General features: G+C 44.4%; 2 protein-coding genes across 2 annotated transcripts; one reads left to right on the top strand and one right to left on the bottom strand.

Annotated features, from left to right (window-relative positions):
- Window positions 1-58: 58 nt before the first annotated feature.
- LOC6738849 (mucin-2) lies at window positions 59-10,852 on the bottom strand. Its single transcript, XM_016171803.2, has 4 exons — window positions 10,749-10,852; window positions 7,209-7,276; window positions 6,900-7,138; window positions 59-6,840 (listed from the first exon to the last, which is right to left on the bottom strand). Exons 2-4 carry the CDS (start codon window positions 7,248-7,250, stop codon window positions 171-173), a joined length of 6,951 nt encoding a protein of 2,316 aa, XP_016032669.1. The 5' UTR covers window positions 7,251-7,276; window positions 10,749-10,852; the 3' UTR covers window positions 59-170.
- Window positions 10,853-13,790: 2,938 nt separating this feature from the next.
- On the top strand, window positions 13,791-16,921 carry LOC6738847 (cationic amino acid transporter 4). Its single transcript, XM_002085611.3, has 2 exons — window positions 13,791-14,098; window positions 14,698-16,921. The coding sequence occupies exons 1-2, from the start codon at window positions 13,957-13,959 to the stop codon at window positions 16,563-16,565; spliced, it is 2,010 nt and encodes a 669-aa protein (XP_002085647.1). The 5' UTR covers window positions 13,791-13,956; the 3' UTR covers window positions 16,566-16,921.
- The last annotated feature ends 4,216 nt before the right edge of the window (window positions 16,922-21,137 follow it).

Raw genomic sequence — 21,137 nt, 5'->3', positions numbered from 1 at the left:
AACCGTAAATAGGTAAGTGATAGCCTGTCTAAGCACCATTTAAAAATTGATTCAAGGATTACATTTGTACATAGTTTATATTTAATGAATATCATTCTAGGTAAATACATATCGGTGTATGATGATATTATAATATTTGTATGCCTTACAATCTACTAGACCTTCAACGACTACTTCACACTGATGCCAGTTCTGACCCCGAGGGTCAGGGAAATCACTTCCTGCTCGGAATTGTGCTCCTGGTTGGACTCGCGCTTCATGATCCTCTTGGACAGCAGGTCATCCTCGTCGGGTTTCAACTCGCGCTTGACCCTCGAGCTCTCGACTTCGTCGTCGTCGAGCTCGAAGACGTTGTTGTCGGTGAAGGCCAAGTGATTGATTTCGTTGAAGAACAGGGTCTTCGCATTCCGAATGGTTCTATCGTAGCCAGGATCACTCAGTGGCGGCAGATATGTGGCTGGAATTCGGCTTGTGCCCCTGTATCCGGAGTCAGGGCAGCGCGGATCGATGGATCCTGGGTAGCAGTATACCGGCGTGGTTCCGGCAATCGGAGGTCTGGACGTTGTTCCTGGCAGACACTCAGGATCCGATGATCCTGGATAACACCTTGGTCTAGGTGTCGTCGGCGGTGTCTGGGGACAGCGACTATCCGTGGAGCCGGGGTAACAATTGGGCCTGGAAGTAGTAAAAGGAGCTCTGGTCGAGGGAGGAGCATAGGTGGCAGGTTGACACTTAGGATCGCTGGAACCAGGATAGCACCTGCTAGCAGTTGTGGGTGGAAGATAGGTAGCGGGCTGGCAAGACGGATCATTGGAGCCCGGATAGCAGCGGGGCTTGGGCGTGGTGATAGGCGTTTTAGTCACTGGAGGCTTGTATGTAGCTGGTTGACAATCTGGATCATTGGAGCCCGGATAACATCTTGGCCTGACCGTCGGAATCGTTGTCCTTGCCGTTGTCGGTGGGAGGTAGGTAGCGGGTTGGCACTCAGGATCCTTCGAACCGGGGTAACACCTGGGTCTCTGTGTAGTTACAGGCGCCTGTGGACAGCGTGGATCCCTCGAGCCCGGATAACAATTTGGACTAGATGTGGTAACTGGAATTCTTGTAGTCGGAGGAGAATAAGTTGACGGCAGACATTCGGGATCCTTGGAGCCGGGATAACATCTTGGCCTCAAAGTTGTGACAGGTGCTCTTGTTGCTGGTTGGCAGTCAGGATCTGGAGAGCCTGGGTAACACCTCGTCGTGGTAACTGGCGTTCTTAAGGTTGTCGCCTGAGTTGGTTGCGGACACCTAGGATCAGTTGATCCAGGGTAGCAATTTGGCTTAGGTGCTCTTGTAGTTGAAGGTGGCAAGTACGTGGCTGGCTGGCATCTTGGATCATCGGAGCCATCTGAACATCCTGCCTTCCTTGTGGTTGGCACTTTAGGACATCTGGGATCGGGCGAACCAGGGTAACAATTCAGACACTCCGGATCTGATGATCCAGGGAAGCATTTGGGCTGCGAAGTGGTTGGTGGCCTCTGTGGGCAACGACTATCCGTGGAACCAGGGTAACAGTTTGGTTTTGGGGTTGTGAGAGGAGCTCTTGTTGTTGGTGGTTGGCAATAGGGATCGCTTGATCCTGGATAACACCTAGGCTGGGTTGTAGGAACTGTTGGCCTTGGTGTAGATGGCGGAAGATACGTGGTAGGTTGACAGTCGGGATCTGTAGATCCTGGGTAACATTTTGGCCTTAGCGTCGTTTGAGGCGTCTGTGGGCACCGACTATCTGTTGATCCCGGATAACAATTTGGCTTCCTAGTGGTTACAGGAGTTCGAGTTGTTGGTGGCAAGTTCGTTGTTGGCTGGCAGCTAGGATCACTGGAACCCGGATAGCACCTAGGTCTAGTCGGAGGAATCGTTGTGCGTGAGGTGGTGGGAGGAAGGTAAGTTGCGGGCTGACATTCGGGATCCGGTGAGCCAGGATAACATCTGGGCTTTTGTGTTGTTACGATTTCCTGCGGACAGCGTTTATCCGTGGAGCCTGGATAGCAATTTGGCTTGGATGTTGTCACAGGTGTCCTTGTAGTTGGAGGCACATAAGTAGCTGGCTGACATTCAGGGTCCCTTGACCCAGGATAACATCTGGGTTTCAGGGTAGTTATTTGTGATCCAGATGTCGGTGGGGCATATGTGGCTGGTTGACATTCGCGATCTGTACTCCCGGGATAGCACCTAGGTCTAGATGTAGTTAATGATGTCCTTGTTGTGGTAGGTTTAGTTGGTTGCGGACAACTGGGATCTGTAGATCCTGGATAACATCTCGGCTTGGGGGAAATAGTGGGTGGCCGACGTGACGATGGAGGTAAATAGGTGGCGGGTTGACATTTTGGATCATCTGAACCCTCAAAGCATCCTGCTTTCTTTGTGGTTGGGATTTTTGGACATCTTGGATCGGGCGAACCGGGATAGCAATTGAGGCACTCCGGATCTGATGACCCAGGATAGCACTTGGGTTGCGGCGTAGTAGGTGGCTTCTGAGGGCAACGACTATCTGTAGAGCCTGGATAGCAGTTTGGCTTAGATGTAGTTACAGGTACTCTTGTTGTGGGCGGCAAATAGGTTGCTGGTTGACATTCTGGGTCACTGGATCCCGGATAACACCTTGGCTTCGTAACGGGAATGGTCGTGCGTCTGGTTGTAGGCGTCCGAGTTGTCGGTGGCAAGTTCGTTGTTGGCTGGCAGCTAGGATCACTGGAACCAGGATAGCACCTTGGTCGTGTTGGAGGAATCGTTGTGCGTGAGGTTGTGGGAGGAAGGTAAGTTGCCGGTTGACACTCAGGATCTGGTGAGCCCGGATAACATCTGGGCTTCGATATCGTTATAAGAGGTCTTGAAGTCGGTGGAGAGGTTTTGGGTTGACAGCTGGAGTCAGTTGATCCAGGATAGCACCTTGGTTTGGTCGTTGGGATGGTGGGTGATACAGTTGTGGGAGGGAGATACGTGGCTGGTTGGCACTCAGGATCGGTAGAGCCCACAAAACATTTTGGTTTTTGAGTCGTTGGCGGATTCTGGCGGCAACGAATATCCGTTGATCCTAAATAGCAAACAGGCTTTGATGTGGTTATCGGCGTTTTAGTTGTTTGAGGAGGCTGGCAAGCGGGATCATTGGATCCTGGATAACATCTTGGTCTGACTGTAGTAACTGTCGTTGGGGGCAAGTAAGTTGCAGGCTGACACTGTGGGTCAGTGGAGCCAGGATAACATCTAGGCTTCGTTGTAGTCACTGGTATCTGAGGGCATCGTCTGTCTGTCGAGCCAGGATAACAATTTGGCTTCGATGTAGTTATAGGCCTTGTGGAGGTTGGGGTAGGAATAGTAGCTGGCTGACATTCGGGGGCAGTAGATCCCGGATAACATCTAGGTTTCTGTGTAGTTATAGGTCTACGAGTCGTGATTGGTTGAGTTGGTTGTGGACAACTGGGATCTGTAGATCCTGGGTAGCATCTGGGCTTGGGTGCAATTGTGGGAGGGCGACGAGATGATGGTGGCAAATACGTGGCAGGCTGACACCTTGGATCTTGTGAGCCCTCAAAGCATCCCGATTTCTTTGTGGTAGGAACCTTGGGGCATCTCGGATCAGGAGAGCCAGGATAACAATTCAGGCACTCCGGATCTGAAGAGCTAGGGGAGCACTTCGGTTTTAGCGTAGTAGGTGGTTTCTGGGGACAGCGACTATCGGTGGAGCCTGGATAACAATTTGGCTTGGATGTTGTCACAGGTGTTCTAGTTGTAGGAGGCGAGTATGTGGCCGGTTGACATTCTGGGTTTGGTGAGCCAGGGTAACATCTAGGCTTTGGTGTTGTAACGGGTTCCTTTGGACAGCGTCGGTCTGTTGAGCCCGGATAGCAATTTGGCTTTGATGTAGTTACGGGAATTCTGGTCGTCTGAATAGTTGGCACGGTGGTTCTAACAGATTTTGGCGGAAGGTAAGTTGAAGGCTGACACTCGGGGTCCAGAGATCCTGGATAGCATCTTGGCTTGGAGGTGGTAATTGGTGGCCTAGTTGCAGGTTGGCATCCAGGTTCCTGTGAGCCTGGATAACACCTCGGCTTAGCTGTTGTTAAAGGAATCCTAGTTGTTACAGGTACTCTGGTTATCGGAGGCGAGGAAGTAGCTGGTTGACATTCGGGGTCCGTGGATCCTGGGTAGCAGCGTGGTCTAGCCGTGGAAGTGGGTGCCCTTGTTGTAATCTGAGGGCATTCCGGATCTTTTGATCCCGGGTAGCACCTTGGTTTAGGAGCAATTGTAGGAGTCCGCTTTGTTGATGGCGGCAAGTAAGTGGCAGGTTGACAACTGGGATCATCCGAACCATCAAAGCATCCTGCCTTTTTCGTGGTTGGGACCTTAGGGCATCTAGGATCGGGTGAACCAGGGTAGCAATTCAGGCACTCCAGATCTGTTGAACCGGGATAGCACTTTGGCTTCGCTGTAGTAGGTGGGTTTTGTGGACAGCGACTATCGGTGGATCCAGGATAACAATTTGGTTTCCTTGTTGTTGGTGGGTGGCAGTATGGATCGCTTGAACCAGGATAACACCTTGGCTTGGTAGTAGCAATCGTTGTTCTTGCTGTTGCTGGTGGAAGGTAAGTTGCAGGCTGACAGTCAGGATCTGTGGATCCAGGGTAACACCTAGGTTGTGCCGTAGTGCGCGGTGTCTGCGGGCAGCGACTATCTGTGGAGCCCGGATAACAGTTTGGCTTAGGCGTGGTTATTGGCCTTCTTGTTGTCGGAGGCTGGCAACTAGGATCGCTGGAACCCGGGTAACACCTTGGCCTCGACGTTGTAATTGTCGTTTGAACCGTAATTGGTGGGACAATAGTAGCAGGCTGACATTCAGGGTCCGTTGAGCCAGGATAACATCTCGGTTTTGATGTCGTCACGGGTTCTTTGGGGCAGCGCCTGTCTGTCGAACCAGGATAACAATTTGGCTTGGAGGTAGTTACGGGTCTTCTAGTCGTTGCCGGTTGGCATTCAGGATCATTGGAGCCTGGGAAACACCTGGGCTTAATAGTAGTAATAGGTGTCCGGGTGGTTGGTTGAGTTTGCTGCGGACAACTGGGATCCGTTGATCCAGGATAACACCGTGGTCGCGGTGCAATTGTCGGTGGTCGACGAGTCGAAGGCGGTAAGTAGGTAGCGGGTTGACATCTAGGGTCATCCGAATCATCAAAGCATCCAGCTTTCTTTGTGGTTGGCACTTTGGGACATCTCGGATCGGGAGAACCCGGATAGCAATTGAGGCACTCTGGATCGGATGAGCCGGGATAGCATTTTGGCTGTGGAGAAGTGGGTGGCTTCTGAGTTATACGCGTTGCGGGTTGACAGGAAGGATCTGGTGATCCAGGATAACACCTTGGTCTTGGAGTTTGTGGGCAACGAGTATCTGTTGAGCCTGGATAACAATTTGGCTTTGAAGTTGTTACTGGAACTCTGGTTGTCGGAATGGGAGTTCTTCTTGTTGTTGGTGGAAGATAAGTAGCAGGTTGACACTCAGGGTCAGTGGATCCTTGAGAACATCTTGGCTGCGATGTGGTAATCGTTGGCCTTGTTCTGGGTTGACACTCTGGATCTGTTGATCCCGGGTAACAACGTGGCGTCTTCGTAGTAATGGACGGTCTCCTCGTTGTTGGCGGAACGTATGTTGCAGGCTGACACTCCGGGTCATCGGATCCTGGATAGCATCTTGGTCTTACTGTGGTAATAGGTGCCCTTGTTGCCGGCTGACAATCGGGATTGGTTGATCCTGGATAGCAACGCGGCTTGGTCGAAGATCTTCTCGTGGTTGGTGGAAGATAGGTAGCTGGTTGACATTCCGGATCCCTTGATCCGGAAAAACACCTTGGCTTTGTTGTTGCCAGCGGCGCAACGCGACAGCGAGGATCAGTTGAGCCCAAAGGACAACTGGGTGGGGACGTAGTTTGCGGAGTTTCCGAACAGCTTGGATCGCTGGATCCAGGATAGCATCGTGGCCTGGGCGTGAATGTTGAGGCTATTGGTATTCTGATCGTTGTGGGTGGCTGGGAAGTAGGCTTTGGGCAGCCTGGCTCCCTGGAGCCAGGATAGCAGCGGGGCTTTGGTGAAATTAGATGGTCCTGTAGACACTGAGGATCAGTTGATCCTTCGGGGCATGGCAACGACCTGAGACTGCCGCAAGTGTAGTCCCTCTTACACGCTCCATTGCAGAGTTCAATGTCACACTTCAGATACACCTGAGATCGGTCGGGGAACCTAAATGCCTTGAGTGTATTGTAGTAGGTGGATGTTAGACTGGAGCCCGCCTCAAACTTTCGCCACTCCCCAAAGATTTTCTCCTTTATCGAGCATCCCCTCTTGTCCGACAGCTGCAATCTCTTCGTCGTCCTGGCCTCAAAGTCCATGTCATCGGAGGCATAGCATTGCAGTATGTTTATATCCCATGCCTGTTCCGAGTGCTTAACGTTGATGGTGAAAGTGATGTCAGTTCCCAGGGTTAGAGTTCCCTGAATGGGCTTGACATTGGGAGGAGTTCCCGTGCCGATCTCCATCCAGCACTCTACCGGCCCACTCGGTGTATCCACCGATATAACCTCGAGCATGTCCACGACAAATGGCTTGAAATATACAGTCTTCTCACGTTCATCACCCCGACTGCACGAAATTTTCCGTGCTATATCGAAGCTGTTTTGTATGTCCCTGTCGTCCTGGATGATCAGGATGTTCTCGATTGAGGCGCAAACGGAGCACGAGGGCTTGCTGCCGCATCCATCGTATGGCACTGTGAAAGTGAAACTGCGTCCCGATCGGTCGCCCTTCACGTAGCTAATTAAAGATGGTAGTTAAAGAGGGGGGATTAGGAGCTATCAATGGTGTATACCCACTTGCACTTGGGGTCGCTGAAGTATCCCTGGGTGTAGATGACTCCCTCGAAGTCCTCGGAGAACTCAACCTCGACCATCATACCACCACCTTGGTCGCATTTCACATCGATCTTCTCGATGTGCTTGGCCGACAGAGAAGTGTCGCGCGTTAATCTCGGCGAGGAGTCGTCAAACTCAAGTTCGCCCAAAACGTCATTGAGCGCCTCATCATCACTCAGATCAGTGCCCCAAGTGGTGACCTTGACAGTTATGCGAAATAATAATCAGCAATTTAATGGCTTCTAGATGGATATCGGTGTCTGTACGTACCAAGAGCAAGGCCCACACGAAAATGTGGCCGACGTTGACCATCTTAAATGTAAGTCTAGAGCTTTATTCTGAAAAACAGTCAATTAAAGTGTGTTTAATATGTGATGATAATATATGATATGATGATGGTGTTTATGATCTTCCGAATTGAACAGCTTAATTTATTGCCCCCCTCACTCAATACTTCTTCACTGAAGTATTTAAAGTTATTAACATATTTATTAGTTATCGCTTATTACCTATAGCTAAGGACTGTTATATCTTAAAGGCTGACTCAAAAATTAAATTAAAAATTATATTCCCCTTGGTCTCAGCATCCAATACAGTAAAACAAGATAATATTTCTGTTTACAGTTGGTGTAAATTAAGTTTATGGCCAATTCGGTACTGCGGCGGTTGTTTAATCACGTGAGTAACCTTCCACCTTTGGCTGACTCACTGGATCAAGATCTGCGAAAAGGGCGCTTTCGATGGGATCAAAGAGGGCCATATATCAATCAGCATGAAGGTGACGAAAAATTAATTCACGGAATATCCATCCAGACATATATTTGCATAGGTCGGGCTTGTCAAGCGATCTCTAGCGCTAGATGAGGTAAGATCTTCTTTATCGCTAATTACGGTTGAGTGCAACCTGTCGAGTGTTTACACCAGCTTCGAACAGCCGGACGGACCTCTTTTGCCCGACGAATGGAGGGTGCTGCACCAGCGCCACTAAAACGGGTTTGGTTTTTAAATAATACAACTAACCTTTAAGAGAGAAGAAACAAATGGGAAAGATGCTGCGGATTTCAAAATCCATAAATTCAAGACTCGCGCACGAAGGGAGCCACAGGGCGGCGAAACAACTAGTGACGAATGCCTATTTGCTTAGCCGCAGTTGATAAAGGGGCTTCGATTTGGGTATTTGGGGCCTTTTGTTTGGCATTGGCTTCTGCAATCCGATGGCTCTCGGCTCCCCTTGTTTTTTGCCATCGCGCATTTGAAGTTGGGCCCGGATGATTAGGTGTTTTTCTTTTTTTTTTTTATTGATTGTGGCCCCTTTTGTCTAGGTTATTCCAAGCATTAAGCTAACGAGGGGCGAAAAAGTACCATTTGATTACGGATGATTTGGCGTGTGAAGTCTGCTGTTTTTGTTCTTACGTCACTGGTTATTAGAACCCAATGCTAAGCACTTCTTCTCTGCCATGAATAAATCCCACATTAATCAGTAGCCCCTTGGATTAAAAAAAAATTAGTAAGTTTTATCTGTTTTCGTGTTCTTGAATATTCTCGTAATTTCCCTTTCATTTGTGTGATCTTGCTGAATTCCCCGAATTGGAAACTACTTTTTGGCTGTAAATACAAACACCTCACATTTGGCAAGAGGTCCACGGTAGATGATTGTGACGAAACACCGCCCATTCATACATCCGATTCATATTCAACACGATTAATATGGTATCTCTTTTGCTCCCAGCTTTCCGTTCGCTTAATCTTCAGCGACCCAATTTTTTGGCTTTTTGGAGGTTCAAAACCATTGGCCTGATATCTCAGTTTGTTGCTTTTTTTTTGGTTTTTGCGGTTGGGTTTGATATGACTGCATAATTATGGCCAATTTGATAAAAATTGGTTCACCATGTCAAAAAATTGCTCATTTACTTTGGCCATAGTTTTATCACGATATAGTTGGCTCTTGGTTCGCAAGATTAATAGTTTGGCTCATTAATTTAATTGCTAAACAAACACATTAATGGCTTGTATGGATTAAAAGACAAGCTATAGAATTAGAAGATATGAGATAAATATTTATAGGTACACAATCATCATTCTATAATTGGGCAATTATAGCTCTGAAAAGCGATTATTGATTTGGGTGTCGAAATAGATAGAATGGGTGATCCCGGTTGTCTGCGCAGTTGGCCAGCAATCATATTCCATTGTGTTGGCTAACGATTGAGCGTTAATAAAAACAACTTGGACATTGATGGCTTCACCCTGAACTTTTGACATTTCAGCGCCTCGCATAGGCGTATATCTTCGTATTAATCACGGCGAACAGGTGATTAGACCGCGAGCCCCACCACCACCACGTATGCATATGGCCACACATTTGTATATTGTGCCAAATGTGCAAAACTAGTGATCTCCTCCAGCGATTGATTTAGCCGACATTCCATGTCTGGGCTCGGGCACTCATAACTTGGCTATTCAATGCACTGCGCTGACAAATTGGTGAAATGCGGTTGACTTGCATTGTTGGCCATCAGTTATGGGCAGTTAGCATGAGTCGGTTTTGGCCAATTTTGGATAGGCGCCGATTTGGTAAGATGATCGCTCGTTTCTCAAATAGACATGTTACGAACAATCTAATTTACATTTTTGCGCCGCATTTAATTGGGTATTTATGGACACTTTGCATAGATTACCAAGTGCTGGCCATATTTTCGATTGCCTCCCAAGGATCTGGCTGATTTCAGATACAATGCATTCTTAATTTAATTCTAATTCAAGGTACTTAACTAAATGAATTTTGACAGATTAACAACGAAATGCAAATGGCATTCAGGCCCCGGATCGCCGAAACTTGTTTCTCGTCTAAATTGATTACAAAGAAATGCAAAAAACGGGTAAACGGACTTGCGAAAAGAATGCTTTTCAAGGCTTAAATCAATTGATCTTCTCCGAAAATAATTTTTACAAATATATAAAAAATATACGCAGTTAGAAACCGTGAGATTTTATGAGGCGTATTATTTCGGGTTTAACCTGAATTAGCGTTGTTTATTTTTTAGCCTTGCGATTCTGTCATTTTGTAACTTTTTCTGGATTTGGAGAGAATTTAATTACTGGCGACACAGTCATTCATTTTCTACTTTTTTAACACCAAATATCTATATATATTTAAGTGAGATAGCCGGCTAAATGTAAATACAAGGTCAAATCTGCGTGGGTCGTAATGGAAAAAGCTAATAATTATTTAAGTTTGGCGATCCCAAAATTGGCCAATGTCTTATTAAAATTTACAAAATGCTGCATCTTTGTTTTTTACTGATTTAAAATGCATGCGAATATGAAATATATAAAATATGCAAAATCAAGCAATACTTTATTTTCAAGCGTCGTAAAACTGAGCAAGTTTTTTATTACTTAAAATTTCCTTAGCTTATAACTGATTAAAAAAAAAATGCTGCATTAGTTAATAGTATTTTTTTGGTAATATTTGGATTAAGTTTTGCTGTATCCACACATAAAAACTGCATTTCAACATATTCCAATTTTAAAGTGTAACTTCGATTAAAAGTTTAGTGAATCCTTCCATATTTATGTATGTTAATTTAAGACGAGTTCTTGGGCAAGCACTGAGTTCACTTTATACCATTCACTTAGTTAATTGCATCGATTCACATTTTCTGGCCTTAATTAACGGCCTATGGAGTTGATCACATCAAATCACTGAATGTCTTTTGGTAACATGGTGGAACACTTTGACCAATTAGTCGGCCATCAATCGGATATCACCACTGGACCACTGGACCACTTTGATAAACTTGGACTTACTGCACTGGCTGGTGGACTTGGGCTCGGGAAGAGATCTGGCTGGGATGCAGCTGGCGAAGTGGACGTTGCCGCACTAAGCGCCAAAGAGACTCGTCTTCGTTTATATACACACACGGCGTATGATTTAACAGAAATCGTCTCGGATATTGCCTCAAAAATCCAAAGACGCGGCAAGTAAAATACAACGGCAACAAAAACAGAAAAACGGAAAATAAAAAACAAAAAAACAAAAACGACAAATAATACAACCAATGCTAGTAGCTTAATATATTTGTTGTTGTTTATTTTACGTCGCTCGTGGTTTTATACACGCACACTCCACTAAATCGGGTACTACGATTTATTGGCAAGTTGTGATTATTTATTCGCCGCACACAAAACGGATTCAGATTAGAATTTATCTTTCGAGCGATGAAAAAACTAAATAGTACCCGCTTTCAAGTGAACTTGCAAATGTCAGAGGTCAGCTGATAAAACAACTAATATACTTTAATTTGTTTGCCGAATTAAACAAGTTATAGGATCACGGGAATAATACGTATTTGTTTATGGGGGTGTGTCATTTGGAACGTAATTGCAAAGCTGGATGGATAATTATAGCAGTGTATTAATTATTATTAAAAATAATGCATATTCCTTAACGTTTTTAGATCACGCTCCTCAACTTTATGCATATCTTTAAAGTCCTTTGGCAAGTTTAAGGACTAGATTGATATATATGGTGATAAAATTTAAATATAAATATGTTGCAACTAGCTGTTCTTAATAATAATTTTAATTTGTATATATTAGGCTCATCTGCGGGCTCAAGGTCACCGAAATATCTGGAAAATGTATCTCGGGGCATAATGATCAATCTTTTCATGGGCGTTATCGTTGCATCATGTCACCATCATCAATCTAAGCCTTTCCGAATCGATTGCCCAGAGTTAGGGCATCCAGTAGCCCGGCGCCTGGAGCCAACTATTTTTTCCATTCATATGGAGTTCGTGGGCAGCGAGACGCGTGAGCACCGTCCACACGCCGTCTCCCCTAGCCGTTTTAGCCATTTGAGTCGCCGTCTTAGCCATCTTGACCCAAGCGCGCGACTGGCACATTTTGTAGCTAGCTGAAAAATGAAAACCAAAAACTAACAACTGAAAACTGAGCTGAAAAACTGCACCTTCGCCGGTGTGCTTTTAGGGCCAAAGAGTCAAAATCCGTCATTGCAACTACCTGCACTACAAGATGTGGGCTCGCAGGGAGCGGGGTACTGGGACTTTGGCCATATGGAGATGGAGGTGTGCGATGGAGATGTTGTCATGCAACTACAGCCGGCATTGCGGACAGGTTGACGACGGATTCGGAGCCGATGCGATGCCGATGCGCCTGGTCATCCCTAACAGGTATTAGTATTCAAAGTTTTGGAAGCCCAGCGTCCGCTTCGTGATGCTGATAGATTTTCGCAGCCAAATGGCAACGGTCATGGCGAGATGGCGATGGTGGGCTGTCGCCATGGGAAGAATACGGATGGAGACGGATGGTAGGGTAATTCCCTTAGCCACCGTCATATGGGTAGGCCGAACCCGAGCCCCAAATCCGTATCCATATGCAGGCACGATCTGCATCGCGATGCCAGAGGTGCCTCCGAAGGCGCTTCTGCCTTTGACACACATCACGTAACCCACTGCGCCAGTGGATGGTACCTGCTGCTCCCAAAACCGCTACTAGAAAGCCATAACCTTATTATAATGGTTATTATACTAAAATAAGTAGGTGATCATACCAGAAGAGTCTCTCCTTAAAGAAGGATCTGTATCTACAAAGCTTTTGTCATCTAATCAAAATCATTCTGTTATCATAAAGATATGAAATATAAAACTGCATTTCTTGAATGTAACATTATTAATAACTAATTTACCAACTTGGCTTTATATGAAATCCCCAAGAGTACTTCCCATTCGACTTAATAGTACTTGGTACATCTTTACTTAAAAACCCTAACTTATTGCATTGCATTAAAGTTTCGTTGATTGGGCTTTTCAACACATAATGAAGTGTTGCGAACTACACTTAAAAACACCAACATATGTTTAATGGAAAACGTAATTTTTGGTCCCCATAAAGGGTGTGACAACCAATCTATCGCGTGGATCAGCAAAGATCACATATTCTTGCATTCGCTCGGCGGCAGTGACAAAACAAATTCGTGATCAGACATTTCGTTATTGCCGGACATTGTTGGCTGCGAAGAAATAGGCAAAAGTAAACCTCACTGGTTCTCCAACAAGTTTTGTTGGTGCGAACACACCTTGTGGCGATTAAAGTTAATTTCAGACATAAAATAATAATAATACAACTTATTGGCTGTTTATTATTAAATTTTAGTACTAGCATTCGGTACTCATAATTTCCTTATTTTGCTAATATTCGGAATATTTATGTGCAATTACTTGGCATCAATTTTAAAAGACTTTAAGCTTAAAATTTACGATAATTTTGTTAATGCATTATTCTAATCATCACTAAACGACATTCCACTTACAAATGTCGATCACTCGATTGGCAAGTGTAACAACAATTTATTTAAAATGGTTACGCTAATTTAGTTTCCGGTTTTAGCGCACAAACACAAGCAAGCTTTTAAACGAAGTTATAGTGGCCTTTAAAAGTATGCTCCATTATATGGAAATATATGCAGATATTTTATTTCCGATTAAACGAAATTGAATTGTATACTTTGCGGGGACCTAAATCTAATAAACTTAGTAAATAAATATAAAAAAAATTGTTTAAGGCTCAACTAAACACTTAAATATTACATTAGAGATTATTCAACGCATTGAGAACTAAAAGATATCGGAATATTCCGAATAATAATTTGTAGTACTCTATAGTACTCTATTTATAGTACTCTATAATTTCCATATCAAACGTTTTTGAAAAAATATTTAGTGTGACAATTTTATCGCACTTCAAAAAAAGCTCAGTGACGAAAGCTGCCTCCTGGCCGTGTGCAAACACTCGGCAAGTCGCCCACTGAGCTTTCGAATTTGATGCAAAAATCGATACAGTCACAGCTGTTTGTGTACAACAAGTGAAAGTGTCCCGAGTGCCGCATCGAATATTCCGCGGAATACATCCAAATATCCCCCAGATTCAGATCCTTCAAGTGGCCCAAGAGGCGCTAACTCCTTTCCACTCGGTTTCAACCATCGTCTCGACCAGGATGCCGAGCTCACGACGTGCGATCCTGAGGCACATATTGTCGGGCATTTGCACCAAGATGAATCGCACCAAGTCGGTGCCCACTGACGTCATGGAGACGCCGCTGAACCGCTGCCTCAACACCTTCGACATCGCTCTATTGGGTACTTTCAGTTAATCGATCAGTAACCGGCTCGTTCTCCGGCTTCCCACTCCGATTAGGGAACAATATGCTGGGGCTACAATGCTTTCAATGCAAACATCTGCTATCTTAAAGTTCAGAGTTGGGGGTACTTAAAGATACATTGTAGAAATTACTGTTTTTTTATTTGAACACGTTGAATGTTTAAGTATTTAAGCATTTTTAAACAAGTTTCACGGGGCCACATGCGCATCTTTCGGCCAAAGACAAGCCACACTTAATTCAAAATGACTTGCTAAACATTCAACAACTTCTTTAAAAGCCATTCCCCAAGCAGTTTTTATTATTTATATATATTTTTAACAACGCACTAGACTAACCTTCAAAGTAAAGAAAATCCCTGATATGAAGACAGAGTGATGCTTTTGAAATCCCCTAGAGATTTCTAGAGATTTTAGAACCCTTCACATAGGAATAGAACATGATTTCCCTTATCAATATCCCTTGACATCTGAATTATTGCTTTACAAGAACCAGAAATTTGAGTATGTGTCATCCACCAAAAAACAAGACTATCTCCACATATATCATATATGTATGTACACATGTATTTACCCCCAGGCATTGGCCATATGGTTGGCGCTGGCATCTACGTGCTGACTGGAACTGTGGCCAAGGAAATGGCCGGACCCGGGATCATATTATCCTTCATCCTGGCCGGATTTATATCGATGCTGGCCGCCCTGTGCTACGCGGAGTTCGGAACTCGAGTGCCCAAGGCGGGATCGGCCTATGTGTACACCTACATCTCGATGGGTGAGTTCTGGGCCTTCGTCATCGGCTGGAATATCCTGCTGGAGCACATGCTGGGAGCAGCTTCGGTGGCCAGGGCCTGGAGTGGATACGTGGATTCGATGCTGGGCGGTTGGATTGGGAACACAACTCTGGAGCTAACGGGTGGCATCCACGAGCCCGGACTGGCCCAATACCCCGACGTCTTGGCCTTCCTGGTCTGCATTGTTTATGCGGCTGCTCTGGCCGGAGGAGTAAAGGCCACGGCGGTGTTTAATAGTCTCCTCACCCTGGTCAATATAGCCGTGATGATTCTGGTCATCAGCGTGGGATTCTGGTATGCGGATGGCAAAAATTGGTCCGAGGCAGAGGGTGGGTTCCTGCCCTACGGCGTTGGAGGAGTCATCGCCGGTGCAGCAACCTGTTTCTACGCCTTTGTGGGCTTCGATTCCATAGCCACTTCCGGTGAGGAGGCCAAAAACCCATCGGTATCCATACCCGTGGCCACTATCATCTCATTGTTCGTGGTGACAGTGGGCTACATCCTTGTCAGCGCCGCCCTGACCCTCATGATTCCCATCAGTGAGATCAATCCGGCTGCCTCATTGCCGGAGGCATTTGGGCAATTGAACCTCTCGTGGGCCAAGTACCTGATCTCCATCGGAGCTCTGTGTGGAATGACCACCACCCTGTTGGGATCCCTGTTCGCCCTGCCACGCTGCATGTACGCCATGGCCTCGGATGGATTGCTCTTCAGCTGCTTCGGCAAGATTAACCCGACTACCCAGGTGCCGCTGCTGAATTTAGTGGTATCCGGGGTAATGAGTGCCTGCCTCGCCTTGGTCTTCGATCTGGCCAAGCTGGTGGAGTTCATGTCCATTGGCACCTTGTTGGCCTATACCATCGTCTCGGCCAGTGTGATCATCCTGCGATACCGTCCCATGGAGCGAATTCATACCACGATTAGGGTACCGGCAGTGGCGGGAAGTCCCGACGACGACGACGATGATGATGAGGATGTGGCTTCCCAGTCCAGCATGGATACTTCCTCGCCGACCAGTGAGATGATAGAGGAGGTCCTAGCTGGAAGACTTAAGGCCCAGTTCAGGTGCTTGGAACCCCTACTAGGACGTTTCGAACCGGGATCTGTGGTGTCCGTCGCCGTGATGCTGTTCATCTTCCTGAGCTTTGCCATCTGTGTGGAGCTGAAGGTGTCGTGGACGCAACTGTATACGGGCACCTGGTGGGCCCTGATCATCTATGGATTCATCATCTTCGCAGCCAGCACTTGCGTGGCCGTGATAGCTGTCCATAACCAGAACACCCGTGGCCTGATCTTCAAAGTGCCCCTGGTTCCCTTCGTTCCTGCCCTTGGAATCTTCTGTAATATCTTGTTGATGGTCCATCTGGATGCCGTGACTTGGGTAAGGTTCTTTGTCTGGGTTTGCATCGGTATGGTGGTGTACTTCCTCTACGGGATTCGCAACAGCAAAGAGGGTGAGGTCTGCTCCTCGTACTCCATCCTGATGACCACATCGGAGGCTGGAAAGGTGCCGTGGGGTTCCTTCAAGGCAACTTCCGGTGGCAAGAAGTCCAGTAAGCACTCCATCTTCGAGAGATTCACAGGACGCAGCAAGCCGGAGGACAAGAAATCCATTGTAGAGGAAAGCGAAAACGAAACGTCCGGATATTCCTAAGTCAATTCTTCCAATTGGAACCCAAAGCTTCAACCCGAATACAGATCGTGAACCAAAATCAAATCAATATCGGTTATGAACAGTGAAATTTACATTTGTTATGGTTTCGGTTTATTATTTCTGAAAAGCTTAATGTACATAGATAAAACTACTTCAATTGGTTACGGTTCTTTTGAAAAAGATTATAATATTTATTTTCTATGCAATACCAAAAATATGTTCAATTATGTTAGAAGATTTGTTAAATCAAAGGTTTCGGTTTTTGATTTAATATTATTTTGAAACTGATACGGTTTAAAGTCCTCATAAGGGTGTTCTAAAAGCATCTCTATATAAATAATCCATTTCAAATTCTATGCATTCCAAAAACCCAACGTTGAACGAGACATATAAAGGAAATTTTGGTATATAACATATTATGGCGAAGTACCTTTTATATTATATATATATAATATCAAGGTATAGCTATTTACAGTGTATTATTGCAAACAATATCGCAGAAATGGTATTACACACAACAAAAAACGTATTTACTCTGCAAACGTACAAATAAATCTATTAAACGTTATGCACACATGGCATTTGTTAAACAATAGTACACACATACATGTCTTTAAATAACTATATATATATTTATAACTGTGTAAATAAGCATATACAATATTATATATTTGCAAATATATATTGATGCGTGTATACAAAATAATCAGGTGTTTCAGTGGATTAGTTTCTCTTTTTTTGCCCGTATTTATTATTTTTACAACTAAGATATCCTGTCAAATAGTTTGCTACACAAGGATTCATTTTGAATATTTTAAAAAAATTTCCAGAAATTCTCGAAAAATAATATGATTTTATTGCCCGATTTCCAACTCTGTTCAGTTCTTTCAAACATATCCACGCAAGGAGATTATCCTTATGTTTCTCGTCATGTGTACAGTTGATATCGTTTTTTAGGACCTTCAGCATCCTGAAATTTCCAACAGCCCTTAAAATTTCAAAACCAAGTAGCGTAGGCGCATATGTTCAGCTGCAAGGATATCTCGGAATCCCAGCATCATCCACAGGAAGCAGGTGGTGCACAGGACTGGATTGAGAGGTCCTTTTCGACTGCAGGCTGTATTTAGTGCGTAGAAGCGTGGAACTTCATTGAGGGATGCTGAATCAGTCGACCGAAAGATTGAAATGCTCCTAAGAGAACTTGTTTCTTGGATTAACTGCCGCGAACAACAAAAGCGCGAATCTGAAAAGATAGCTTCAAATCCGAACGACACGCAATCATAGCCAACTTTTGGGCAAATTTAATTAAGGCGCTAAGTAAATAAATATAAATAAACAAATCTTATCAGATTTTGATTGCTTGATCAAGCCATCGTTGTTTATTGCGCATATATTTTCCAGAAAATTGTCAAGTTTTTATTTACAAAGAAAAGTGTAACAATGATGACAATATGAAAAAAGAGGTTTTCCAGCTAGTTTGGTGTCACAAAAGAACAAAGGATCCGGGATCTTCCCAGGTGAAACAGGGTCGCGCGAAAATACAATGGGCAAATAAACGGCGCAATTACAAAATTGAAGAAAAGGGCCAAAGTTCGTTTGGATCTATCGTGAAAAATGAGGAAACTTGACAAAGTTTCGGTCGAAGTCCAACCCACCCCATGATGATAAGATTAAGGATACTTTCCATTCATAAATGTGGGTCGGTCGGCATTGCTTTTGTGCGGAAAAACTGTGAAATTGTTGTACCCCTTTAAGAAAAGCACATATGCATAACAATCCATCTCGGAAGAAAGGGGAAACTATTTTGGATAATATTTTATTGAAAAATATCCTTTTGATAGCTCAAACAATTGTCATTTTAGGGGTTGACAGGGTTAATGGTCCTCGGCAGGCTGTACCTCACCGTCTCGTTTGTGTCCGAGTTGGGAATAAAGGGCTAACTTTTTCTTGAAAAACCGATTTCCCTGACAAACCAATTTCTCTGTATCTATGTATCTGGGATACAACCGTACAGCAGGGTGATGACTATTTGCAATGTCGCATTTTCACCTGGGAAATGCCGGTGCCGTGTACCCGTATTATAAATCTGTCGCAAATTACCCACCTTTACGTCCAGAAATGGCCATATTCTGCATGGATCTTGGGACATTTCTGCCTCGGTTCCCACGCCGTGACTAGTAATAATATTTCCAAGCATGTGTGCGAGAGTTCATCAATAGCATTTCGACGGGGCATCCTTTCCATACAAATATTACGGACAATGGGTAATCCTCAGCATGCTGGCATCTGGGAAATGCATCTGTGAAGAATCGGGACTGGGAAAAAGGGCAGCAATTTTCACCACCTACGCAGAGAACAGATACGTGTGACCGAGAAAGTGTTTGCTGTACTTGAACCCTTGTTTGCGGCCTTCAAGCGGAAGAACGGAGGAAGCAGTAGATGTATCTGAAAGATTGAGCACTGCAATCCCTTCATGAGCAAATTTGGAGTTTATGCAACTATTAATGCTTGGGTAGTTCAAGAAGTTATGTTAAATAGAAACTATATGTAATGTTAAGTATCTTCTTATCGAAGTTCAAGACGTTATTTTCAAGTAACATTAAAGAGATCTTTACCATATGAAGTTATGTATCTCCTTATCTAAGCTCCAAAGACATCACATAGTTAAAGTTCAACGAACTTAACCATTACATTGTCATGTTTCTCTTTGTACGAAAAGAAAGTTATAATAGTTTCTATTAACGGTATGCAGCTTGTCTAATGTTGGACAGGCTTTAGGTATTTCTTAGTAGTTATATGGCCAATCTTTTCGTCGGAAAACTCCCTTAGTTGATTATGGAGCTTTAATCAGATCAAGTTCCCTCGCATGTTGTGCCGTCCACAGAGCGTCGCGTTTCCATGACAATTTATACGCTTTTTCGAACCAACCATCCACCGACTAGGTATACCTATACCTATGTGGTCATTGCACCTGATGGTATTGCTGGCAATAAGCACTTTCTCCAAACACCGTCGACAACCTGTTGTGTTTCATACCCATAACCACATACAGATACTGCACGCTCGAACTAGTGAGAGTGTATCTTTTGCGATGCTAGATACGATTTACCGCGCGAGATGTTTACACAAACTTGTAGTTTGCAGATAGACGAATATAATCTGCATTCTACATCTACAGATATAAGGGATTCAATGTCTTAATATATATTTATATATGCCTATTTTACCCTGACCTGAAACCTTGATGGAGTCCAACTTACTTTCATACTTATGGGTTTGAAAAGACCGCATGACATTAACATTCATCAGAGCTCCACTGCAAGTGCAATCGCCAGACCACGTGCCACAACCTAATCTACTTTTTTTTATAAAAGCCACATCACGGCCGTGCATCATGCACTTCCCATCCAAACCACTCACTCACTCACTTCGAGAACTTCACCTTCCACAATTTCGTGCGAATCTGAAACTCCAAAGTCAGGGTATATTCACAAACTAAAGCGTCCGCCCGCTGGCGAATACAAGATATACGAGTTTGTGTGCCTGTTTTTGGGGAATGTCGATGTGACGGAGCTTCGAATGGTTAATCTGAATCAGGAAGGGGAATTGCGAATGGGAATGGCGAGGCGTCGTCATCCCGAATTGATGACGCAGCCGATGACGCACTGACTTGTTTTTTTTTTCTTGGATGTGAAATCTGGATTTCATGCCAGCTTGGCAACAACAAAGTAGCTCGCTCATTCGCACAAAGGCAAAAAGCACGCTGAAATCTTAGCGCAGAACAGTCCACGAGTCTCGAAAAAGTAACCGCTTTCGTGAGATACAAAGTGGTCGGCTCGATCCGAATGTTCGAATTTAAATTTAAAATGTAACGTATTCTTGGTGGGGCTTGGGGCACAGTGGTTCAACGAAATGGGTTACGGTTACATGTGAAATTATTACTGCTCAACATCAATTAATCCGTTTAATATGGAATAAGATAAATGAACTACCTTGTGAAAGATATGTAGATTAATACCGAATTCAATATTTTTAGGAGTAAGTAGTTTTGGTTCTAAAAAATCACAAAACGGAAGTAGAAGTTTTGGGTTGGAGCAAGTAATATATCATTTCATCACGCATCATCAGGAATCATTTCAAGTTTCTATGAAATATGTTTGTATAATTTTCCCACTGCGAACTACAATTCAAACTTAATCATCATTGCGGACCATGATGAAACTCAAAAGTGATTTACTGGAATAAAGGTTGTTTGTGTTCACGTATATGTACGTGATTATTTCTAAAGAATATGTATATTTTCCTACATACTACACTCTTCATATCAAAATGCGGATGCCTATTTAATCGTATAAGTGAGTGCAGTGACCAGAGCGAAACAATAAGTGCTTGCAAATAAGTATGTCGTATGCAAATAATATATTTTTCAATTTCAATTTGATGTCGCCACCCCTATAATTTTACCCCTTTTCGGTTGCATTGGTGTCACGGTACCAGTATAATTCTCGTTTCAATCTTCTTTTCGAGAAACAGATGCAAGACTTTGTGAAAGGGACGGGGCGAGAAGAGAGT

The sequence above is a fragment of the Drosophila simulans genome, chromosome 3L (assembly GCF_016746395.2).
Source record: "Drosophila simulans strain w501 chromosome 3L, Prin_Dsim_3.1, whole genome shotgun sequence".
NCBI lineage: Eukaryota > Metazoa > Arthropoda > Insecta > Diptera > Drosophilidae > Drosophila > Drosophila simulans.
This window is presented reverse-complemented; position numbering and strand designations above follow the sequence as displayed.